General features: G+C 37.2%; 2 protein-coding genes across 4 annotated transcripts; one reads left to right on the forward strand and one right to left on the reverse strand.

Moving 5' to 3' along the window:
* Positions 1-884: 884 nt before the first annotated feature.
* Positions 885-14,454, reverse strand: LOC127422843 (uncharacterized). 2 transcript variants are annotated; one of them, XM_051666658.1, is made up of 3 exons: positions 14,360-14,454; positions 10,108-10,383; positions 885-4,328 (listed from the first exon to the last, which is right to left on the reverse strand). In XM_051666658.1, the coding sequence occupies exon 3, from the start codon at positions 4,321-4,323 to the stop codon at positions 2,950-2,952; it is 1,374 nt and encodes a 457-aa protein (XP_051522618.1). In that variant the 5' UTR covers positions 4,324-4,328; positions 10,108-10,383; positions 14,360-14,454; the 3' UTR covers positions 885-2,949. The 2 variants fall into 2 exon arrangements, with proteins under 2 accessions (XP_051522618.1, XP_051522619.1); XM_051666659.1 differs by lacking the exons at positions 10,108-10,383; positions 14,360-14,454 and adding an exon at positions 9,874-10,032.
* syt15 (synaptotagmin XV) lies at positions 14,424-27,070 on the forward strand. Of its 2 annotated transcripts, XM_051666660.1 has the most exons (8): positions 14,424-14,586; positions 16,880-17,069; positions 21,217-21,356; positions 21,481-21,776; positions 23,858-24,028; positions 24,115-24,226; positions 24,539-24,718; positions 25,094-27,070. In XM_051666660.1, the coding sequence occupies exons 1-8, from the start codon at positions 14,580-14,582 to the stop codon at positions 25,240-25,242; spliced, it is 1,245 nt and encodes a 414-aa protein (XP_051522620.1). In that variant the 5' UTR covers positions 14,424-14,579; the 3' UTR covers positions 25,243-27,070. The 2 variants fall into 2 exon arrangements, with proteins under 2 accessions (XP_051522620.1, XP_051522621.1); XM_051666661.1 differs by lacking the exon at positions 21,217-21,356 and having other exon boundaries at positions 21,500-21,776; positions 25,094-27,067.
* The last annotated feature ends 5 nt before the right edge of the window (positions 27,071-27,075 follow it).

Consider the following 27,075-nt stretch of genomic DNA (forward strand, 5'->3'; position numbering starts at 1 on the left):
ATTCCCTATAGCGCAGTCTCAGAGACACGGGTTCCATTGGAACCAGGAAGTAATCGCTTTCAAATAAACAATGATGAGCGCGATTCGAAAGGGTTGATTTTCACTCTAAAATTGCATTTTTACTCCACGGCAGTTGAGTTTATGGTTGGGGTTTGGGGCTAGAGTAAATAAAATATGCATTCCTGTTGACTATATTACATTATTTACAACTAAAAATACAACTCGCATTTTGCGCCGCCCTCTGGACATTTCACCCAGATACTGGAGCTCACGTGCCCATACCTTCAACTACAAATCCAGCTTTGGCCACTGGGGGCAGTGATTCGAATTTTGCAGTAAGCACAGACTGATTTCAGCCAGCAAAACTTTCAACCTACTGTTGCCTAGTCTGAATTTCCATCTACATTTCAAAAAACATGTAATGGCTAAATTCAGGCCCTCCATAGTACCAATTAAGTCAGAATGGTTTTGTTACATTTAACACCCTGACCGGTTCATAACATATCCTTGCAAACTTTGAAATGTGGCACAGAGTAAAAGAAACAAACAAAAAAACAAAACAGGAGAGATGAGGAACTAAGGACAGGCAAAACCAGGGAATGTGCCTGCTCATCCAAATGCTCAAACTTAGAATGAAAGGGCCGTAGAAATGTCCAGGGTAATCTACTGGATCACCAAGTTTAACAGGACCTTTTGATATGTTGTGACCTTTTGACCGCCCCCCCCCCCATTCTCTTCATTTACAAACAAAGAGAAATCCCCTTGCCATTGCGTCAAATGAGAACTTCCTTTCAATGGCTGTATCATAAACACAGCATCAATAGTGGGTTACTAAATTGTGCATTGAGTACCAGCAACAGAACATTGTTTACCAAACGCTTTATTGTTGCTCACACATTTCAAGACATTCAGTATTCTCAATATTAAAACATGTTAGTATAGTTTTTGCTGTAGAAAGCTTATTTAAAGCTTTTTCCCATTATATTCTAAGGTGTTGATCCAGTTAATATCTAAATAGTTAAGTCACAATGCTCTGGTCGAAAAAGAAATAAAATATACTTTGGCAAAGAAAAACAAAAGCAGTGTGTGCAGCACATACATTACTGTTGATTCGGTCAGAAGTTCTGGATATACATTTACTTACAAACAATATGTATTTTTAAAGAGAATTTTCATGCTCTTTAAATGAGTAATTTATGAACATTATTGACAGATATTGCTTTAATTACAATCCTTAACTTGCACAAAATCATGACTGATTCTGTATATGATTGTTGTGATATAGCATATATGTGATCATAATATAGGCTAAACAGTCAAAATCTTACACAGAATGTGATACATATAAAGCATTTTAACTTAAGAAACCTTGCAACCTTGTAATGATATTATGGTCAAAAATAAAAAGTAGGGTTTATGAATATATAAAATGACATGAAAGTGCCTATTTCTTTGACCTTCTGAATATGACAACCAAACTGAATAATTTTTCACCTTCTACATAATAGTACAAATTCTGAAAATATGACAAAAAATAGTGGAATGATACCAAAGGGAAGTATTTGACGTCAGGCCCAAAAATATTTTGTGTTTTGTTTGTGACTTTGCTCTTTGATCTGAAAATGTGTCACTTGAATTATTTTACTAATGGCACAAAAGATTGTGTCTGCAGATATTTAATCCCTGAATTGTGCTATTTTACAAAGTAGCACAATTTTTCATTTTAAGATACGAATATTTTCTTTTCAGGTAAGATTTTGGCACCAAAATTCAAATGTGTGCGTGTGTTTTTATTTTATTTTATTTTTCTTTATTATTTTTCAAGTGACACAAAAGTGAGCACAAGAACAGAACTGGGGCTTAGTTTTAGCTTGTATGTACTACAGAAATACAGGAACACTGACCTTGAGTATATATTTACTTATCATAAGTAAGTCTGATAAGAACCCAGCTTTACACACCCACAGACCCACCCACAGTTTGTAGATCTGTGGATGGATTTTGGCCTTCATTTGCCCACTTTAGCCCACCTGGCCAAATCGTGGCTCGACAATAAGCATTTTCTGGGGGTATCTTATAATGCTGGGAGCAGCTTATGAGACAGCAAGAACATTCTAGACATTAGCAACAAAAAAAGGACATAATAGTTTTTTGTAAATTTAGTATACAATCTGCTATAGTCATAGAAGCTGCAATTGCCTTAAAAGAAACAATGTACTAAAAAAACAAAAGTTGAAATTTCTGCCATATATTGGTAGTACTAATGGATTGTTATTGCCTACAAGAACCTTAACACCACATCTGTGACACCGGAAAACACAGAAATCTTGATCAGTTTGGATGTACTTGACTACTTAGAACCAGTCGGCTGTAAGATCTTGCTAGGATTGGCAACATTTTTTCACAGGAGTACAAGATGCTTGAGCATTATGACAGCTTCAATACAGGACACAACGGCTTCAATACGGGACGTTTCACCACCGGCTAAAATACGGAAAATTGGTGGCCCGCACAGGATGTCATAATTTTGCCAGAAATACTGGACATCCTGGTTAATACGGGACAGTTGGCAACCCTAGATCTTGCTCAAGGGAGCTCTTTAAGGTTTCTGAGGGTTACAGTAAATTTATGTTACCTCTAGGTAATGTGTAAAGCAAATCTGCTGTTTGCTTTTGTTGTCTAAATCCAACAAATAGAACCAGACAATCTTAGCCTATGATTACTGTTTTCAAAAAGGCTAATACTCATTGGTCACCAAAATTATCATGTTGGTATTTTGAACAAAAAAATGGGGGATCTAAAATGTTACTTTGGAGGACAGGACAGGAACAAGGCCATGTTTGAAGTTACACAAGTGGAAACAAACCATTATCTTTAAACTCTAAATGGCAGCTTTATGCAATATTAGCTTGCAATGTTGTTCCAAACATCACCCCATCACTGATCCCTTCAGTCTCCTATAGTATTTGGGTTAGAGCAACATGCAGAACTGCGTAGTGATCTTATAATGCCTTCACTCTTCTTCCGTCTCCTGGGCTGCAGTGCCAAGCCACTGACAGTCTCCGTGAAGTCTTCCCTTTGAGCAGCCACAGCTGCAGCGGCTGCGGTCTCTTTGATCTGAATTTCAAGATGCTTCTGGATTGCCAGGCCAAGCTCTTCAGGATCCACAGCAGCACCATACACCTCCCAAGTCATACCCTCTGCATCCCATTCCACCTCTTTCACTGGGGTTTTCTGACACATGCACTCCATGGTCAAAGATATGTCTGAGGTAGAATCTTCCCTTAGATTAATTTCAGGAAATACGTGGGATAGAGGAGAAACAAGGGAATCAGAGGATATGGTCTGCACACCGACATCTCTGAGCTCATAGTCAGATGTCATAGTAGTGGCATCTTTCACTGTCCTGTTAAGAATAGTCTGGCCTGTTCGGTCTAGTCTAAGGCAGGAGGAGTTCTGTCCCCTTAATTCGGATCCACAACAGTGGCCTGAAGTTCGGCTGTCAAGTCTGGTCTCGCTTACCGAGGACATAAGAGGCGGAAAACCAAGCAAGAGAGACCGCTGACCTGCACAGGGGTTTCCTGCACAAGCTGGCCGTGATATCAAGTGTCCAGGGCAGGGAACAGCCCTGCAAGTATTTCGCAAGCAGGCAGTGGTCATCATATGATCTGCAAAGGTAGACCTGTGGCATGCATTTAAATGATGGCTTTCACAGTTACTCTGAACGTGGTCCTCTATATTCACCTGCTGTGTTAGGCTATTCCCCAGAGACAAGGAACTCATTCTACAAGTCATTCTGCTGCATTCTGTCGTGTTCTCCACATGTCCGCAACACCGACAATATCCCTCCCTGCTCACCAGATTCTTCATCCTTAGATCCCAATTTGTGGATGGTGAGTGTGGCACACCGTGGGCCTGATTTTGTCCCAGTAGCAGATCCTGTGATGGAGTCCTTCTGGGTGAGTCCTCCATGATGCTCCAGGGTCTTGTAGTTCCTCCACGCCAGATTGCAGTCTCAGGGGTGCTGTTTCCACTACACATGTTCTCCTGTTCTTGGTCACACAAGTTCACAGGGACAACCGTTGCTGGTGCACCCAGACTTACAGGTCTTTGAGTGTATGCTGCACTGCTGGCACTCTTGCGCAAATTTTGACGGTACCATGTCAGCTCCATGCGTTGAGGAGGTCCACTCATCATTTCTGTGGAGCTTTTGGATAAAGACATTATTGGCAGTTCATAGTCTTCCACAGTTTTGCTGTCAGCAGATCCAAGACTGATGCTTGGGAGGTAGATCTCAGATGTCTGGCGCTGTCCTTCTTCCATGGTATCTGCAAAAGAAAGGTAAAAATAATTATAAAAAGTATACAATTAACATTAAACTTTATTGTTCAATATTTATATGCCTAACTATTTTTAGTTTTTAGTTTTTTAAATGGAAGGACAATAATTCTTACTCTCTTTAGTTGCTATTATTCAATAATAAAAAAAGATATCTACTAGGCAGCTAATCAATTTATGCTATATCTGCAGGACTGTGGAGGAGGGGGCATGGTCGAGCGTCGTGCTGTGGAGAGTGAAGTGGGGAGATGAGTGGTGAATGATTTCCACCTGTGCTTAACACCTGTACTGTGTTTCAGTGAGGAGTGACGGGGGCTTTTAAGAAGAGGAAACAGCGGCTTGGGGGAGAGAGAGCACAGGTGACAAGCTACATGTGTGTTGGCCGCTGCCGTTATAATTTATATTTTGAGTTACCTGTGTGTGAACTGTGCCTTTTCGCATTTAAGCGAACGTGTTTGCTGTTAATAAAATAGACATTCCTGTGTTGGAATCGCCGTCTCCTGCTTCCTCATTCCCTTTTACTCTGGTTCTTGTTACAATGACCCTTAAACCTTTACTGCCAAGCATAAAACAAACATCACTATTATTAATGCCCATACGGTGGGTTAGCCGTTTGGTTAAAATCCCCATATTTGTTAAAGGTATTAAACATTGGCGCATAACCAGAGACTATTTAGCAGAGACAGACCACTTCTATTAAAATGAATGGGAGAAATTGGAAAGTCCTACAGTCAACCGATGTAGAAAGGAAGTCCTGCCTTACAGGTAAAAGACCCAATTATCTTTTAGATACAGACGTCGGCTGTCAATCAACTCGAGAGCGCGCATGCGCATTAGCTATACATGCCGGACTTTTTTTTTTTCTTTTTTTGTTTTTTAAGCGTAATCTGAGGTAAAGAAGCACAATTTATGATTCCAGTGTTGTAGATTTTACTGCTGATTTGAAATATGTTCCTTGATCGTAATCTTGACCAACGGTTTTTGAGATTACGGTGTTCCCCTATTCAAGTAGATAGGACGTGCGCTTTCATGACTGGAAAATAGCTTTCCTAGTGCGTTCCAAAGATGACCGCCAATGGACTGACTTGCTAATAAGGTTTTGGCATAACTGGTTACACACAGTTTGTACTACGGAAAAATATGATATCTCAAATCGTGCGTTATGTTGTTTACTTTTCAAACTGATCAGACTCACGATTTAAGCCTGCACTGTCAGAAAAAGAAAAAAAAAGTACCTTTAGGCATACAACAGTACCCTCAAAGGTACACCTGTTGTACCCTTTACATGTCAGTTGGAATGTATTTGTACTTATCTGTCCCTAAAGTGTACATATTAGCAAATTAAGTGTATTATCTGTCCCAAAAGGGTATCGTAGTACCTTAAGGTGTAAAGAGGGTACAGCAGGTGTACCATTTAGGGTACTGTCCCAGGGACAAGTTGTTGTAGCCCTAAAGGGAAACACTTTGCACATTTTCTGACAGTATGGCTGATGATAAAATGGCAGAAAAATCCAGATTTAAAGTAAAGGATGGATGTGTGACATCTCTAGGGACAAGAACATGATAGAAAGTTGGGGGTGGGATCTTTTGACTTGAGTCAGTGAGCAACCTGAAGTTACTTACCAAATTTGCCAACTTCATTGTTGTGGGCAAACATACTAGCACAGTGTTGGCAACTTTTACACTGGCAAGCACCACTCAGAAAATGTACATTTTAGTTCCATTTACAGTTCTTACAGTATAAGAAGAGATTTTATAGATCCTCACTCTTGCTGCACATAGATCAAACTCAGCTGGGCAAGGAGATGTCTAGGTATTTCTCCTTGTGTGAGTGATTTACCAGATTACAGAACACTAAGCCTAGCACTAGACTTAAGAATTTCACACACTATTGCACTTGTGTATATGGTTGTGTGACAATAAAAGTGATTTGATTTGAAGATCATTAGCTACAACACAGTTGTCCCAGCTTTTCTTAGGAGCACATTAATCCATATGGGGTTTTAACACAGATGACCACTTCCTCTCCACGTGGACACAAGTATACTAGGCTGGATGATAAAAACTGTGCTAAAACAATGGACTTCAAATGATTACTTTTGGAGCATGTTTCCTTAATTATTTAAAGCAGTGGTTCTCAACCTTTTTGACTCCAAGGCCCCCCATTGTCCAAGACAATATTTGAAGGCCCCCTCGCCCGAAACTAGATGTGTCTGTTTAAAATAATTAAGCATGGATAATTTTTTATTCTAGAAGTTTCAGAAAGAGTCAGTTTATAATTTGTGGGCATACATCTTAAAGCATTTTAGCATTTTAATTAAGTTGGATTATTTTAATATTTCTTATTTTAAATTAAGTTTAAGTAATATTGAGGCCCCCTTTGGAAGTGTGCTGAGGCCCCCTAGTGGGTCCTGGCCCCCTGGTTGAGAACCACTTATTTAAAGCATTAATTTGAGACTTAATTCAAAATTGTTGTAATATTATCAGCTTCGTCAAAGGAACTCGACAGCGCAATAAACTGATGTGTGGCAGGCTTGTTCCTGCTTAAATTACACTTCATCCACTCAAACAGATTTTTGGGGAGACTACTGCTGGTGTCACTCCCTACTGTTAGCACACACATACTGCTTCCTCCAAACTATTACAGACTCACCCTACTGAACTCTAGGCTCTTATCTGTGGCATCCATTCTAGGCACACATTAATGCTGTAGAACACTAAGCTATCATAACTTCAGCATTTACTTGTTACTTGTCATTCAGCTGTTTAAAGCAAGCTTTGAAGCAACTTGAGGTATTAAGTGCAAACTCTCCAGTCCCTGGGTCACCTTACTTAGAAATGAACCTTCGTGCTAGCCCAGATCCATTTAATTAACTAATTAGCCATTCCACTACCAGCATCTAATGCCATTTTGCAATGACTTGAATCTATATAATATGAACTTAAGTGGGCCCACACAGAACACTGCAGAAAGCTTCAGATTTCCACAGAATTAAAACGCCTGTCATTCACAAAGTTATACACATTTAGTGACTTTCATTATGCTTTAAGTTCCAAAGAAGAGTGTAGTACTCTAAGCTCTGTTTAACACATCTGACCATTTTTAAATCCAGACATGCTAAATTTTGCACCTTTTCCACAAAAAATAAACACAGAAAATTAGAAAATTATCTGCTGATTCTTTCTGGGCCTTCTTCTAAGATAAGAGAACACAAAAAGATATTAAGGACTGTGGATGGTTCAGGTAACATAAACTCATATTAAACTCATATTAAACTCATATTAAACTCATATTAGCTGGACTGGAGCACCATCTTATACCGGCCTTATAGGCTAGGCTACATACAGTATATTATAACTATTAAGGTTACTTTTGTAATGTTTAAAATTGACATAAAAAAAAAAAAAAATTAAATAAACAATGTATTAGCCTATGTATTAAAATCTTAATATCATTTATTTAAAAAAAAACTGTTTGCAAACATGTAGCCTATCTTTAAAGTTATAAAGAACAAGTGTAATGACTGATTTAAGTTGCATGGTAAACAAAACAGTACATGTTGTACATGAAACACGGTAAGTCAAGAAAAAACTTTATGCTATAATAACAAGCACAATAATAGCACAATGCACAAGTCCCAAAACACTAAACTGCACAAACAGCACTTTCCTAGAATTCAGTTTGTCACTATGCACTGCAACATTTTCCTGATCCACAAGATCATCGCATGCTATGTCTAAAGGTTGTTTTCAGGTAACCTGATTTAACATTTAATAACTTTAAAAATGTTGCAAATTTATGTAGCTAATGAGAATCTCTGGACATATCACATTTATTTTAAGACAAAATACTAATTTGTCATTTAAAGTTTGTTGAAGGTGATTTATTCAAAGTTAAAAAATTACAAGTTTTTTCCAATAAGTGAAAGGATAGTACAGATTAAGTGGGGGGAATGAATATGTTATAAAGAATGTTCAAAGTGGAGATTTATTTGTTTATAGAATACTTTAGATGTTATAAAAATGCCAAATATGATTGAAATTAACGGGAAACTTTCTGAACCCTTTTCTGAAGTGGTTATTTTGAATAAGCATTCATTTGTTACTCCAATTTTACCCTGTAACTATTACCCCTATATAGAGAGTGTCACTATATTCCCCCTGGGGGCCTTTTACCCCACATCCCCCGCCACCATTTTTACTACTACTACTACTACTACTAATAATAATTTTAATAAAAACAATCTTCTATTAATTATTTTCACAGAAACTATATTGCTCCATCAATATTCAATAAAAAGACCTACAAATTTTCTTTAACGGGTGCCTTTAGCCCCATTGTACCCAACAACTTTAAACTGTAAAAGTGAAAATGTGCAGTTTAAAGAGCTATTTCTACCTGATATAACCCTTAAAAATACTTTCATTGGTGTAACCTAATGTAGACAGGCTGACTCAATCTTATTAAAAAAAAATTAACTTGAAAAACATTTCACTTGAATAAAAGCAATACATGTAGAAGTTAGGCTACCATGTGAAGCCCATTTCCGGTTATTTTATTAAACATTTCTGTTCTTTTTAGTTAGAAAATGTATACACAAAAAGCCTGCACACTATTATTGTTTTAAAAAATGAAAGTAAAAAAGTTTTTGGGATTTCTTAAAGGTGCACTCAGTAATTTTTGTCTTTGTGTCATCTAGAACTTACACTGACACCTAGAGGCTTGGATGCAGCATCATTTAAAATCACTAGTTTTCAAATTTCAGATACCATTGAAGAAATTTAGTATTCACAGTGAGCCATGATTACTTTAATCAATGAGTGGAAGTGTCAAATAACAGGACAGTTACTGAGATTAAGCAAGAAGTATTCGGCTGGTCATGTGATTCTAACATGGCAGCCCCCATGTGCGGACCCTCTCCATGTAGAATAAAACAGCTTTTATAATGTTACTGATATGACTGGAGTCTTCATTTTAATGTGAGTGCTCACGATTTCCTACATATATTGCAAAATTACAATTCATGTCTTTAGGGGTTAAACTTTTTTAATGAGGAAAAAAAATGACTGAGTGCACCTTTAAAAGGTGTGGAAACTTTTCATCATGTACTTTGTAGATGACATTACATGAACTGCTGGGTAGTACTATTCTGTAACAAGCTTTATCAAATGTAAAAAGAAGTCTTTCAATAACAATAATAAAAATCATAATAACTTTTCAGTGCCAACCAGGGAATGATCTTGAAAATAACCTTTGCAAAACGAGTAAAACTCAAGCAGGAGACACAATGACAGATGTTATCTCTCTACAGTCATCATGGGAAAACATGATACTTATCTTCCCACTGCCTCTAAAAATAACAGGCAAGGTGTTCACTGTTAACCCTCCTCTATCACCCCAGCCCACAGCCCAACCCCCACCAAGCCAGACAACCATACACCTGCGCTAGCTCCAAGCTGGGATACACTTGTGTAAACATACACACTCCAATGGACCTCTAACCCCACAGGAAGAAATAAAGAAAGGCATCTCACCTTTAGGTCTTGTTACCAAACATACATGGTCCAACCATGGCCTTGTGTCACCCTAGTGTCTTTCCTTTGTCATTGTCACTTCCCTTTTCAAAGCCTCACCTTACCACTCAATATTGCAGGCACACGGTGCAGCACTTGCTTTATAAAGACACGGCTGCGGTTTCCCTCATGTCACAGGTAAGTCAACAACCCCCTCTCCTCCCCTCCCTTTAAGACACACGCACACATACATACCTCCCACTTCCTCTTCTCGTCTCCTTCCTCTCTTCCTAGCGAACTCCCGCCTCGTTCACTTCTGTCCTTACTTCCTATTGCTCGCTCTCTCTCCAGTCTATGTGAACAGGATAGAGCGGGTGTATTGCTGGATTATCAGACGTTGTCATCTGTTTACACACCACAGGCTCCGTCTCAGGGAGGAAAATCTACGGTGGAAAGAGGGAGGAGGTGCAAAGGGTGGGAAGGCAAGGAGTGCTGGATGGGGGGAGGGGGTATTATAGGAGGAACAGGTGTCTGAAAAAGGAAATCAGAGAAGGAAATAAGACAACCTTCAAATTCAACACAATAAGTACCAACAGTCCCTTCCTCTCTCTACACACACACACACACACACACACACACACACACAAACTTGTTTTTATATAATTGTGGGGACTCTCCATAGACTTTCATGCATTTTATGGATTTTATACAGATCTAACGATAATTTATATCCCCTAACCCTAACCCTACCCCTAAACCTAACCCTCACAGAAACCTTTTTTTGCATTTGTACATTTAAAAAAAATACAAAAAAAAATAAAATAAATAAAAAACAAAAACAAAATGGGGACCACTGGCTGGGCCCCACAAGGTAGGTGATCTCGGGTTTTACTATCCTTGTGGGGACATTTGGTCCCCACAATGTAGTATAAACAAGTACACACACACACACACACACACATGTTCCTTCTACACAAAAGTAGCCCCTCTTACTCATCCAATCTCAACAGTCTCTCTTCCCGTTGCTATAGAAACAGCCATGCTCAATAGGAGTCGATTTCATCATGTCTTTTTTTTTTTTTTTTTTAAAGTTGTCATGGGAACAATGAAAACAGCTTTTTGAAAGAAGAGCTTGTGGATGCCAGGAAACCATTATGATGTGTGTCCCTGAAGTCATCTTTCTGATTCATCCATCCAATATTAGTCCATACATGCCCTTGTCATTGCAAACTCACAGTGTACCCCTTTTTTAAATTATAATTCAGGTTTAAAGGTTATACAACGGCAAAACTGCTGTGCCGTTTTCTACATAAATACTGTATATAGCCTTTGCTGATGCATGCATCAAAATTGTTCGCATTTGTAATAACATTTTTTGTAACATTTTCCATGAAGCCCATATTTATAATGCATTGTAAAGGCATTATACATCCATTATACTGAATTCATAATGTCTCATAATACACCTTATAATAAGTTATAACTTCTCATAAATAATTATAACTACAGTTAAAACACATTACAAGTGTTCCCTTGTTCATAGTTATACTTTCGAGTATAATGCTTTGCAACACAAGCAACATCCAATTTTTATGCAGCAGAAGCTATAAAGTTAACCTTATAACTGCTGTACAGTATAATGTAAACAGTCAAAAGACTTTATGACGTAATCATATTATCAGTGGTCTTTGCCTGCTTTAAGTTAAAAAAAGCGATATCATCTTATAAACAGCCATAACATAAACTTGTAACATATAATAGATTAAAAGTCAAACTTATATAATTTATAAAATAAGTCTCCAAATAAGATAAAAAAACATTACACTTTATTGAATAGAGTCCAGTATAGAATCAGTTTTTTTTTTCTTTATTCTTATGTGTGTTTACACCCAAGAATATTGGCTACATGTGTGATCAACATACAATTTTTTTTCAAAGTGTTTTTCGTAATATCTCTAAATGTACATTGTATGTGTGTTATTTTGTATTTCTGCATGTGTAATGTATAACTTATAGCATGACTTGTAATGTCTTATAACCACTTAAAAATATCTTATGGATATTTATAAGAAGACATTGCTTTTGTCACTTTACCTAAAGCATACCTATTATATATATTACAAATAATACATTATAACTTATGCAGATAAATTTGGACATTGCTTGTGTTGTAATGCATTATACTCTAAGGTATAAATATGAATAGGTAAGTGTTATAATGTATTATAATTGTGGTTACAATTATTTATGAGAAGTTATAACATATTATAAGGTGTATTATGAGACATTCCTGATGGATTATAATGCCTTTACAATGTATTATAAATATGGGCTTCATAGAAAGTGTTTTTTTTTCTCTCTCTCTCTCTCTCTACACAGAGACATTTGGAACCTGTTGCAGTTACATTTTGTTAAAATAAAAACAGATGTTGTCTGTTTGTTATTACTTAAAATCAGTTGTGTCAGGTAATTGTATTTCCCCTCATCAACATTTATGTCAAACAGACCCAGCAGATTTTTTTCATTGCATGGAACACAAAAGGAGTTATCTAGCAGAATGTATGATTTCCTTTTTTCCATGTAATATAAAAAGAGATATTTAGCAGAATATCCATGCTGTTCCATCCCTAGTTACCATTCACTGTCATTTTATTGAAAATAATAACAATAAAAGTGAATGGTGACTAGGGACAGAACAGCTTGGACATTCTGCTAAATATCTCTTTTTATGTTACATGGAAAAATACAGGTTTGGAATGACATTATAGTGAGTAAATTAACACAATTTTGGGGTAAACTAGCCCTTTAAGTTTGTTTTGTATAAGAATGCAAAGAAAGCAAACTAAAACAGGTAGTAAAAATGAAATTGTACAGTATATACTAGGGCTGTCAATCGATTCAATATTTTAATCGAATTACATGGTATGCCGATTAATCGGATTATTCGCATGTACAAATATTTGTGGAGAAAGCCCCTCAAATAACAATAATTTAATATATAATGATGAAATAATCATAAATAGTTATATTTAAATAATTTCAAATAAAATGCATTATAAAATATAACAATTCAGATAATTAAAATTCATTATATTATTGTTGCAGATGAGTAAAGCATTGATAATACAAAAAGTGGCTTTAAAATCCAATATATTATTTATTTCCATATTATCGTACATAAGCCTATCACTGGCCTACAGTTCACAGCAATCCATTTTGCAATTGAATTCATCAATCAGTCTGGTCTTTTCTAAGGACGTGTCAATGTACACCTGAGTGAGATGGACGCTTTTGGAGCGTCTCACTTTGGTTGCATCGCGTCATAAACAAACTGTTTTTAGGCTGCTGTGTTAAGTTAAATGTGGTTTTAAACTTAAAAAAACACGTCTTGAGATCCTTACATTCGGAATTGCACTCAATCAAGTGTTTGAACGCAGGAACGTGTTCTCATCTTGTGCTGTCTGCTGTCGGTACGTGTGGTTTGTTCTCTGTGTAAGCTGCGTGTTGCCTATACAACTGGAGTTTCGCTTACTGCCCCCTTGAGAAAACAGGTGGTACTTCAAGCTTGAATTGCTCCAATGGTTGGAATGTTCCACATTATGGTTTGGGGACATGATTAATTGCGTAAATTTTTTTAAGCGTTATTTTTTTATATAAATAACCCCACTGAATTAACTCATTAAATTTACAGCCCTAGTATATACTAAAACCACAGGGAGCAAAAAGATACTAACATAGAGTAAAAGTATTCAGGTGATTACTATATTAAACTGATTACTAAACGAACAATTGAACGAAAGTAATCAAGTGTCTATTTTGTGATCTGATGTATTGAAACTGCCTGAATAGTAACTGCATTTAAAGGTATTGTGGGAACAGCAGACCTGTTACCTGATTGCAGCCTTGATAAACTTCCCCTGTTGTCCAAGAGTTATTCATTAACCCTTTGTGAATGCTGTTGTTTAACTAAACTAGGCTTTTGCAGTTGCTATTACATTGCATTCAATTTACAGTTATTAAACTAGACTATGAGCCCTGTTGTGACTGATCTATTGTGACCAAATTATACACAGTCAGAAACATCCACATTTTAAATAGCACATGTACTTAATGGAAATTTTATATATATATAATTTTTTTTTTATTAATAAGAGGTACCTATTTGAGCCAACTTACCAAAGGGATCTGGCATAACAGATGTGTTTGTAATTATTTTTTTGATTTGATTATAAATAGTTTATAAAAGAGTTTTGTGGCTATAATTAGGCCTACATCAATTTGAGGCACAGAGTACAGGTAGATTTGTAAGAAAATTAGGCTACTGTATAAGACTGGCCAAAATTGCTATTTTTATTGGAAGTTAATTAAGCTTGCTAATTGCCTTCACAGTTTGTCTGCTCATTGCATGCCTAAACGTGGCTTTGTGTTTGTTTGGAAATTAACACTGCAACTGGCTGGCAGATATCGGTCCCCTGCTTGGTCAAGTGCATGGTGTTGATTAACTAACCTTGGAAGCCTCACAGGTACTGTGGTGCCCAGCTATTGTGTGACCAGACTGTCTACACCAAAGCCAAAACAACTCTCCATGGGACATCAGAGAGAGTGCCAATGAGTCTGCCTCTGGGCATATCGGTAAAATGGGAATCCAGTGACTGGTGATTCACACTGACTGTACAAGAGAAAGAAAGAGAGACTTTATCCAGTTAGGGATTAGGCTGTAGCCATCTATGGCTGGTGAGTAAAAGAATATTGTAAACAGTTTTATTAACCTGATCTAACTACTGTGCATCCTATTCTATTGTACACAAAGCTAATATTATGTGATAGTGGATTTTTGAGACAAACAGATGACATTGTTTTGTTTGTTTTACTTGGCTGCAAATATCTGTTCAAAGTTCAGTTATCTAATTTGATTTATAATAAGTTGTGTAAGACACATTATCAAAAAGTATGATTTATGTTAGATGCAATTCTATGAAATGTAATTTGCTTCAAAGTTTTCTTTACTTGATATGAAGGTCTAGTCCTGCCATACTGACATGCATTTCTGTCCATGCTAATGTGATATACCATTAAAGTGATAGTTCACCCAAAAATGAAAATTCTTTCATCATTTACTCACCCTCATTCTATCCTAGATGTGTATGGCTTTCTTTCTTCTGCAGAACACAAACAGAGATTTTTAGAAGAATATCTCTGCTCTGTAGGTCCATATAATGCAAGTGAATGGGGTCCAACACTTTCAAGCTCCAAAAAGCACATAAAGGCAGCATAAAAGTAATCCATGAGACTCCAGTGGTTTAATCCATGTCTTCTGAAGCGATCCAATCATTTTTGGATGAGAACAGATCAAAATGTAACTCAATTTTTACTATAAATCTTGACATTTGCAGTCTCCTTGGTGATTATGATTTGAAGCTCGATTACACTTCTTAGCGCCATCTAGCACTCTGCGCTTGTGTCAAGCACTAGGAAGTTGGAGTCAGGGGGCAGTGGTGGCTCAGTGGTTAAGGCTCTGGGTTACTGATCAGAAGGTCAGGGGTTCAAGCCCTAGCACCACCAAGATGCCACTGTTGGGCCCTTGAGCAAGGCCCTTGACCCTATCTGCTCCAGAGGTGCTGTATCATAGCTGACCCTGCACTCTGACCCCAGCTTTGCTGGGATATGTGAAAAAAAAGAATTTCACTGTATATGTGCAAATGTGTGATAAATAATTATAAATTAATTAATTATAATTATTATAGTTGTGAAAATTTCAGAAAATTACTTTTCTGCTGCCTTTATGTTCTTTTTGGAGCTTGAAAGTGTTGGACCCCATTCACTTGCATTGTATGGACCTACAGAGCTGAGATATTCTTCTATGTTTGTGTTCAGCAGAAGAAAGAAAGTTATACACATCTGGGATGGCATGAGGGTGAGTAAATGATTCATTTTCATTTTGGGTGAACTGTCCCTTAAAATGCTGTGTAGCAGATGGTTGACGTCCAGTACACTTAGTGTAAACAAATGGTGCTAGAACTTTTATCAGAACTTTAATCAGAACTAATAATTACAACGAAGTTTAACCAACTGGTTCCAATGCAATGAAGTTAGTTCCACTCAAGTTCACATAGGTGTCCTAGCAGAGGTACTTCAAATTAACTAGTATGATCCACAGATATTTGACAACCAGAGAGTACCCCAATATTTTTGCCTTAATTTTGAATAATATATCAATTGATCTATAATTTGAAACCTGTGAAACTAGTTAAATGTTTAGCATGAAAAATGTTTTTGTGCTTTACTTGCTTTGGTGATTTGTTCTATAACACAAAGACATTTATGCATTTTACTTGTGGCTTATATGTCTATATACTTTTGGGGCTACTGTATACTAAGTTCTCCCTTTTAGCTTAACAGATTTTTGCCCCATCAGTAGTTACCCACCATTGCAAATGTCAAGCATGCACTTGTTCTGTGTTTAAGGCATTTATACATGGATTTAAAACAATTCTTAAATGTAAAAGATAGAAACAAGCTTTTATCTGTAGTAACAGTCTGAGTAAAATATTATGTTTCTTCTTTAAGAATTTCAAATTTGTAAAAATAAATTTTACCTTTAAATTCTGAAAAGTAAGCTGTATTAAATGAATTACCTGTTTTAAAGTTCTGGCTCACATGCCTCTGGATTCATTCATCTGCCCAAAGTAACTTCACAGTAAATGAGAAAGTGGGTGAGGTGTTGCCCTTAAAGACAGAAAACTCTCTGTGAAAAATGCAGTGTTTCTTGAGTAGCGGCAACTCATCGTGCCCCACCTCTCCCATGCAGGTCTCTGCTAAAGTGTATTGACACAAGACACTTGACACATCTATTTAAAAGGCATGATGGACAGAGCCTGTCCAAAGGTGGGACCTAGTAGGTTCAGTTAATGCAAAGCCATGTTCTCTCTTGTATGAAACACAGAGTGAGAGAGTTAGAGGGATGGGGAAACAATGCGAGATAAATCGATGACTGTCAGCTGAATTTATTTTGTGTCTATGCCATTAGATCTACTTGTACCTCTGGCTTGTGGACTGTCTGCAATATTTCTGTTCCTTTTGCTGGTTGGCCTGTCAGTCTATCTGCTGTGGAGGAAGAGACGAGCCCAAATGCAATACCGGGGACTGATACCGACCACCCCCACAATCTCACAATGCACCACTCCAGTGCTCCAGACATCACAGAGCAGCAGCTATGGGTAAAGAACAGCTGTTACTTGTCTAGCAATGCCAATAATCTCCAATGTAAGGAACATTACATGTAACAAAGCTGAACCAATCAGATTAAGTTCATCCCATCCCTTACCTTTTTTGTCAACAAACTTTTGATATTACCAGTCAAAAGTTTGGACAGACCTACTGATTCTTTATTATTATTATTTCACACATTTTATAACAATAGTAAAGTCATCCAAACTATGAAATAATATAAATGAAGTATAGAAATTACAGTGACCAAACAAATATTTAAACACATCAAAACGCTATAACCTGGTCTCACAGAATGACATTACTGTATTTACATTTTTGCAAAATTATTTTACATGGTTTGTTGTATGCTTTGCGGCAGTTTTTCTGATGAAATGAAGTAATAAACACTAGAGGTGCAACAATAACAATGCCTTTTATTCATACCTTCACACAAATCATAGTAATGAATAGTAAAATGGCAGATTATCAGTTCATAACACTTTTAGCTTTATTCCTTACACAATACTATCTCATGACATCAAAACACCTATAGTACATGACATGTAAGGTGATACATTCAGAATCAGAATTAGCTTTATTTCCAAGTGTTCACATGTACACAAGGAATTTTATTTTATTTATTTATTTATTTTGGTGATAGGAGAAACAAATGCACACAGAACATTACAGTGAGACACAGAATATAAAACAAGGTAAGAGTATAAATAGACATACAAATAATAGAACATACATTTTATCTTTTGCATTAAATAACCAACCACATTTACAAGCTTATTCGAGCATGATCAAGTTGCGCTGTACCTCAACTGATTTTTTCACATTGCAAGTGAAAGTAAATGGGATATGAGTCCAGAAGAACACGCAAGTCAACATTTGAGCCGAAAGTGTCATAGAAGCACCACAAAAAGGAAGACTTTGTCTCTGCAGTAGGGATGGGCGGATCGATACTAAAGTATTGATACTTCCAATACTGATGTGGTATCAAGAATATCGATCCTCACATAAAAATATCGATTCTGAAGTTTTTTTTTAACAAGTGATCTTATTATTTATATTACATGAATATTAATGCATCTCATAAGCTTCGAAGTGAAAAAAAAAAAAGAAAAAAAAAAAAAAGAATTATATGAGCGAATTGATGCAGGGCACCGGGACTATTTTTTCTTCCACTCATCTTGATGCACAGAAATGGTAAAATACACTAGCAGTCACAGACAGCGCTCACCCTTTCAGTCACAGTGCTCATTCAAAGAGGTGCTTTCCTGAGGTAGTGACAGAAAAACAGCATCTGGAGTTATTCACACTAAGTAATGACAAACCTAGATGTGACATATTATAATGGGCTTGTTTGACAATTTTTACAGGTTTATTTAAATTCAGAGTTGTTAAAACATTGATAATGATCTGTAATCCTCGTAAATAAATGATACCCTTATGAAAACTTACCATGGATTTATTGTAGTAATATTGTATTAACCATGATATTAGTAACCACGACTGTAATAACCATGTTTTCTTCTACTTCTTCTACTTTTTCTTCTTCTTCTTCTTCATGGCAGTAACCAAGGTTTTGATACAATTAACCATGGTTTTACTACATCATTACTGTAGTACCCATATGGTAACTTGGTTTTAGTAATAGATTAGATTAGATTCAACTTTATTGTCATTGTGCAGAGTACAGGTACAGAGCCAATTAAATGCAGTTAGCATCTCATTGTGCAGAGTACAGGTACAGAGCCAATGAAATGCAGTCTAACCAGAAGTGCAAATAGCAATATGTATATACAGTAAAGATTTTTATGGAGTGCAAAGTTATGAGGTAGAGAAGCAGAGACCAGCTCAATGCAGATGTCTATGAATACAGTACAAGGTGCAAATGAAGAAGTATAAACACTGAAGGTGCATTGTACAGAATGAAGTATAAATATGTAAATATATATATATATATATGGCCAGAGACCATAACAGTGCAAGTGGCATCAAGAGGTAGAAATTATATGCAAAGAAATGTGCAAGGGAATGTGCAAAAAAAATATGTAGTCCGAGTGGGATGTAGTGTTCAGAGCCTGAGTTTAGAGTTCAGTTGGCTGACAGCTGAGAGAAAGAAACTGTTCCTGAGTCTGCTGGTGCGACAGCAAAGACTCCTATAGCGTCTCCCAGATGGGAAAGGAGTAAACAGACCATGGTTGGAGTGAGAAGTGTCTTTTATAATGCTTCTCACCCTCCTTAGGCAGCGTTTGTGGTGAATGTCTTTGATGGAGGGTAGCTGAACACCAGTGATGTATTGGGCAATTTTCACCACCCGCTGGAGGGCCTTCTGGTCTGAGACAGTGCAGTTGTCATACCACACTGTAATGCAGTTTGTTAAGACACTTTCAAATAGTAATAGTAGCCATATAATAAAATCTATGGTTAATTTATTGGTTTTATATGTGGCTTATACTAACTAATTTTTAAAGGGTTAACAAAGCAGCCTAATAATTTTCTGTTTAGGCCCATAAATATATAAAACATTTAAGTAATAATAAAGTTACTAATTTTATCCAAATAATTCGTAAAAATTCAGTTTAATAGAGGTATCGGTATTGGTATCGATATCGGCGATATTGGCCTAAAAGTACTTGGTATCGGATCGAAAAGAAAATAAGTGGTATCGCCCAACCCTACTCTGCAAAACAAAAATGGCCGTTCCCAATCAGTGGGTGTTTTCAATCCAGGATGGCCGTTTTTCAACCGCCTTACATGATTTGCCAACTACACTGAGATTCCCTAATTTCATTGGATAGTTGTAAAACACCCATCCCGGTTTGAAAACGCCCAGAGACTGGGAAATGCCCATTATTGTTCTGCAGAGACTTATACTTCCAAAAAGCTGCCACTCAGTGGTGGTGGTATAATCTCACGTTTGCTTTTGACGCTATCGTCAGGTTTAAGTTTAAGGTTTAGGGTAGGGAGGTAGGTTTTGTTGATTAAAAACTCAATAGAGCATCAACTAAAACCTCATCTGTTCGGGAGAATATTTAACTCACTTTAAGTGCCACACAGTGGATATTTTACCTCGGAACTGCCGTGATATGTGTAATGTACCACTTAATGTCATTTTGGAAAAAGAACACCACAGTAGCACAGTTTTCATGAGATCAGGGCAGTGGTGTAGCCAAGGGTGAACCGGGGTGGGCCTTGGATCAGGGTATTATATTTTTGATTTTTCAAAGTAGCTGCCCTTTACTTAGATAACAGCTCTGGGGCCGGATTCACAAAACGTTCTTAAGAAGAAATTTCTTCTTAACTACCATTTTCTTCTTAATTTCTAACTTAAGTAAACTTATGATTCTTAAGAAAAAACTTAGGAAGCATTCAAATTCTCAAAAAAAAAAAAAAAAATCTTAAAAATCATCATAAATAACATCTTAAAGTTAGGATAACCTCACAGTTGTGTTAAATTCTAAAATGTAAGATGTTTAATGAATTTAGTGGGTTTTTCATGTTGAGTCTGAGGTCACAATGGGCTGTTTACGTAGAATTGTGATTTTAGACTTTATATTAGTTTTGTGTTTAATGGTATTTTTATTTTCTGCTTTCAAACCATGTAAATGTTATCACCAAATTCAAACAATAAATGTTGTTTTGAAGCTTCTTAATGTGGTGACCAGGGCTGTAGCAAGGAATTCTGGGCCCCGTGAATATATATTGCTCTGGGCCCCTTACCTATTAAAATAATACCATTTTGAATTTGTTGTAGGCCCTACTGGACCTTTGGGCCACTAGAATCGTTACCACCTTTCACCCTACTAGCTACGGCTCTGGTGGTGACCAATCATGCTTATTCAAACGGATGTGCTGCATTTAGCGCTCTTCAGAATCTATATTTTAATGTGAGGATCGATATTCTTGATACCACATCAGTATCGGAAGTATCGATACTTTAGTATCGATCCGCCCATCCCGCAGAGACAAAGTCTTCCTTTTCATGGTGCTTCTTTGACACTTTCAGTTCAAAATGTTTCTGAGCTCTTGAAACACATAAATTCAGTCTAATATCCAAACTTTTGTCTGGTAGTGTATAACGTTTCCTGTGAAATGTGGATAGAAGTGCATTCACAGATTATTTTAATCTTTAAACTTTCTCAGCTCGGGTGTTCCTTTTTTTGTGCCTCCTCGTCTCAAGAGAAGATCCCAAATTAGGGACGAGAGAGAGGGAATACAGGATGCTGAGGAATGGGAACACCACCCAGATTTGCACACTCAGCGAGGCTCTCTAACAGTAGGGAGTATGTCAAGATTGGAATAGAAGCATCAGACCTCAGAAATGATCAGTGAAAAGAAAGCTGTTATACATCTTTTTGGCCTTTACTTTCCTTTTTTTATCTCTTCTTTCTCGGTGTGGTTCTTGAGGTTGGTTCCCCCTTGGCAGCTTAAGGCCAGACCTGTACCAGCTCCCAGAGGAACCCAGTGAGTGGGTTCTGCCCAATGGGTCAGCTGTTCGTCTGTGGTTTGCTTTACGGTACCAGCAGGAGAAAGAGCAGCTGGTTGTGTCTCTGCTTCGTGCTGCTAACCTGCCTGCTCAGTGCCAGGGTAATATCACACTTATAAAACTGCAGCTGTTGCCGTCTGATGACCGACGACATCGTCAGGCCAAGGCAAGGCGAAAAGGATGTCAGCCGCAGTTCAATGACAGCTTTGTGTTTCAGGTAGAGAATTCATTTCTGCCCTTCTGCAGTTCCTCAAAGGACAGAGTCTGGAGCTTTTTTTATTCTGATAAACATCAGCAAATCTAAGATGTTCTCTCTGTATGTGGTTACTACATCAAAGGCTTCCTCATGCTATTGAGATTCAAAGGCTTTGTGCTAATGTTTCATGATTTCTTTGTTTAAAACCAGCTTGAAAGTTGAGAAGTCATTTCATAGTTAATGTCTCCATCTACTGGCCATTGCAAGAGGGTCACTGGAGACCCTATAGAGGAATGATCCAGGTCCGTAACAAGTTAAGTTGACATGCTTTTGTCAACTTGATGTTGCTTGCCACAGAAAATAATTTCGACTGGACTCGGAATTTTTAAAAACAAAAATGTGTATGTTACATTAATGCACTTACAATGCAGGTTTATGGGGGAAGGCATTCAACCAGGATAAATGTTAAAATACACACTGTAATAGAAGTATAGCCTCAAGACTTAAACATTAGGTATATGTGACCTGCTCCATCATTTTGAGTTAGTTTGTCACACAGACACATTTTGAGTTTCATGCACTAAAGGAAAAAGCATTTAAATTATTATATCTCGACAATGGTTTGGAATAGAAACAATAATTATATCATTAGAAAGCTTAGACTTTCCTTCTTACTATAGTGCATAAAACTCTAAATGTACAGTATTTCTGGTTCAGAAAGACTCAAAATGATGGAGCAGGTCACATATGTGCTCACATGAGACTAGTTTGATAGAATTGACTCTAAAAAGGTTGGGATGTAAGACTGGCAAACCCTGTAATTTCCCCATGATACATGCAAGGATTGCATATGTAGGCAATGTCTATCCTGAAGTTCATCTGCCTAGAATAGTGGTTCTCAAACATTTTGACTCCAAGGCCCCTGAATGTCCAAGACAATATTCAAATCCACCCATGTAGACCAATACATTTCCTCTGGTACTTCTGCTGTAATGATGAGAAAGCTGCTTGTTTCAAACTTTATTAAAAGAAACTAGGAATATTGATAGATGAAAATTAATCTTGAGTAAGTCTGTAAAATTTTCCAGACGTTTTGAGAACTGTTCTTGAATTAAGAGTAAGTTTAGATGTTCTACATCTATTGCCTTTTTAGAGGTTTTATTTTTTTATTTTTAGATTGATTAAAACAAGCTATTTTTATTTTATTTTATTTTATATTTTTTAACATAGCTTATTAACCTGTTTTAAGTCATCTTGAGACCCCCTTGCAAGTTTGCCTCCTAGTGGGCCCCAGCCCCCTGGATACTAACCATTGGCCTTGAGCAGTTGACCCACCGATTAAAAGGACAAATTAGACAACTGTACAGCTGAAATAACAAATTTCTGCACAGAAGAATTCATTTAAGCACCTCAACAAAATACGAACTGCCCATTTCTGCTTTTAAACCCTCTGAAATGCCATGTTCCATAGACTTCCATTGTGCATTACTGTAAATGTGATTTTATTTTTCAAACTGAGGGAGGAGTTGAAATTATTTTCTGGTGTAACAGACAGCATTTCAGATGTCGTCCATGAGAGTTTAACCAGAGACTATTTAGCAGAGACGGGCCACTTCAATTCAAATGAATGGGTAAAATTGGAATGCCCGGTCAACGGATGTAGAAAGGAAGTCTGCCTTACATGTAAAAGAGCCAATCACCTTTTAGATACAGACATCGGCACTCAATCAACTTGAGAACACACATGCGCATTAGCTGTACAAGACGGAAAAATTTCCGAGTTCCAAGACGTTTTTTTTTTTTTTTTACTTAACTGAGGTTAAGAAGCACCATTGACCGTAATCTTGACCAACCGTTTTGGAGATTTTGGTCTTTCCCCATTCAAGTAGATAGGAGCTGCACTTTCATGACTGGAAATAGCTTCCTGGGAGCATTCCAAACATGGCCATCAGTGGACTGACTTGCTAGAAAGATTTGTTTTTAACATTTCTTTAACAATTTTGACACATTAAATGGTCCTACTGAGATGATGTTAAAACATGACATCTGATACTGAAAATCCAAAATATGCACTGTAACCTAAATACTATTTCTGTTTACAGGTATCCAATAGCTGTGTAGACCAGTGCTCTTTGAACATGAACATGTACACTGTGGATGATCAGAAGAAGCACCATCTGCTGGGGCAGGTCCTGATTCCACTCAGACATGCTGAACTAATTGAGGCAGCAGGCAAAGTGCAGTGGAGGGACCTGGATAATGAAAGCGATCAAGTAAATACCGTAATGTTCAGGGCAATATTTGGGGGCAATAATGAGTGCTGTATTAAACGCGCACATGTGTTTGTTTACTATTGTAGCCCCTCTCAAAGAATGGTGATATTCAGGTGTCTTTGAACTACAACCAGTCTCTACTTCGCCTCACTGTGGTTGTTCTAAGAGCGCGAGGGCTGCAGTGTGGCAGTGACGCAGGTGAGAACTTGGTGCAATAAATAATAGTTTATGGTGTCTTTTAAACCGGTGGTTCTGAACTTGTGGGTTGCAACCCAAAAATGGGTTGCTGGTCTTTTCTGATAGGGTCACGGACAAAAGGGAAATAACAATGCTAAATGCAAATAATAAAATGCAACTAACAATATTAATTTTGCAGGATAGCAAAATATGTCCAGGATATGTACTTCTACTTTTGAATGATATACAATTTTGGTACTGTAATGGGTCTAGGTCATTGTAGGACAATCTAGGTCACACCTCTAATACTGACCTTTAAAATGGGTGGGACAGGTGTGTGTGCCCAGGTGTCCCTGAAGATACATACTCAGGTGGTGAGGAACAAGTGGACAGCTGTGGCCAAAGGCAACAATCCATCCTTTAATGAGAGACTTACCTTCAGACTCCTCCCCATGCAGCTGGACACAGCCTGTTTGACTCTACAACTCCAGCAGCCAACTACAGAGGAACCTGGTAACTGTCAATCAATAATTTCCATAGTGATAGAGTGCCACCCCTGTGGTGAACACTAGCTTGCATTGTCCTGCTATCATTAATAAATACATACTAAAATGCTAAATGCTTTTTTTTTTTTTAAAGGGACAAGCCGTTCGACTTGTCCCGCCCCCACTTCCTGTTTCAGTAAGAAATACACCAAACAGAACTGCGCTTATCAAGGACTTTACTGCGACTTTGTCCTTGACCCATTTAAAATTTGTGAATTGTGAGCAAAATACAATATTGTAATTTCAAAGGTGTCATATAAAAATCAATAGCATTTAGGGTTCGAAATTTCTGTCACCTATGTATATGTACTCAGTCACTGTATTTTGCCTTTTTTCCTGGCAGTGTTGTTGGGGGTGGTGGTCATTGGGCCGTTCATGTATGCGAGGGGCAGAGAGCTGGAACACTGGAACAACATGGTCAGCAAACCACAGGAGCTGGTCAGGCAATGGCATGTGCTGGGAGTAGCTCACACAGTACAGAGCCCACACTGAACAGCATGCATAAAAGCTCCATGCCAACCTTCCTCTCTTGTGTAGAAGTGTAGCCTTTTCTCCTTTCCTTAGAGAGGGAGGTGTTAACTACACTACTGATGTCAGAAAATCAAATGGAATTAAACAAAGTCAAAAAAGGGAAATTGTTTATTGATAGCACATATTTGTAAATGATGTTTGTTTGAAAGTACATCATTTTAAATGAGAGGTTGCTCTTTGATGTCTCTTGTGACTTGGTGCAGGCAATAAAAATACAGTCCAGTTTACACACACAGGGTTTACCACATTTTTTTACATGAATGTCTATGACTTTCCCATGACCGTTTCATTCGTTTGCAATTACTAAATAAGGATTTAAAATTTTGATTTGCAAAGGAATTATTCTGACCAGTTTGTGAACCGTTTCGACCGATTCACTGAAGAAAAAAAAACCCTATTCAAAATAATTATTAGCTCACAAATCGGACATCACTATGGCTTGCGAGTAAATTTAGCTGCTGAAATATTTAAGAGCAGAGAATAACTAGAAAAATGTATATTCACTGTCGAAATTTCCTGAAATTTTAATAATGGGCCTACATGCATGTAATATGGGTAAAGGCCATGTTACATTATTATTGATAGACAAAAACTTTGAGTTTTTAACCCTTAATAAAATTTTAAAAACAGTTACGCGTAACAGTTTGTCTAAATGTGGTTTGCGAAGCCTGCATATACCTGAACTGAGTTGGGAATGTAAACATCATTTTCATCTGAGCTGTAAATGTATTTTCCATCGTGCATTTTGCAACACAGTTGCATATTGTGACCTGGGTGAGTGTAGCTGCTCCAGATAATCCACTACTGTAAGGCCTCTTATGGACTAATCACAGAATGCAAAAAGGCTAGCAGATTGGAGCTCGGCATCCACCTGTTCTCATGTTCTTTGTACAGCCAGCATAGATCTCTAAGACTTAAACTGCGTGGACACAACACTGTCTTTTGATGTGGCTTGCAATTTTGTCTCTTGATTGATGCCCTCAGGTTCAGATGGAACTAATTCGGACATTTTAGCAATAGGAAACTGAAAGCATTTACATTCTGTTTTTAATGCTTTCAGAGCACATAAGGATTCACTCTCTAATACAAATGGCTGATTTGAGCTCCTTAAAGGTTGGGATGTGGTTTACACCAGATCACCTGTTTAGGCCACCTCAGGAAAAGTTCACTCAAAATTGAAAATAATAATAATAATAATAAAATATACTATTATTTAATCGTCCTCAAGTTATTTCAAAATCGTATGACATTTTTTCCGTGGAGCACAAAAGGTTAATTTTTGACGAATATCCTGGCTAATCATTTCCATATAATGAAAGTGAATGAGGACTGGGGCTGTCAAGCTCTGAAAGGAGAAAAAAGCACCATAAAGTGGTCCATTTGACTCTTAAGTTATATCCTAAGTATTCTGAAGCCATACGATACCTTTGTGTGAGACACTGAAACTGAAATGTAATTATTTATTCAATAAAAATCTTGACGTCAGCCTTAGCTCTCCTTCACGCATTTATGAGAGTTCATGACAGAATTTATGATGTCTTATTCATGAACATGTTTTTTTTTTTTAATCAACTGATTCAGTTCACAACACTGGTCTGTATAATTTGTTCACGAATCTGACTACTCTGTGTCTTTAGTTCCACTCAGTGATTTGGTTAAAGCCGTGAACAGCCCACTGGAAGGGGAAGTTTATCAGTGAATAATGGTCTGTTCTTCACACAAAGCTATATTGTATACTTCAGAACACTTGAAATATTGCACACAAGTCGTATGGATCACTTTTATTGTGCTTTT

This window comes from Myxocyprinus asiaticus, chromosome 32 (assembly GCF_019703515.2).
Source record: "Myxocyprinus asiaticus isolate MX2 ecotype Aquarium Trade chromosome 32, UBuf_Myxa_2, whole genome shotgun sequence".
Lineage (NCBI taxonomy): Eukaryota > Metazoa > Chordata > Actinopteri > Cypriniformes > Catostomidae > Myxocyprinus > Myxocyprinus asiaticus.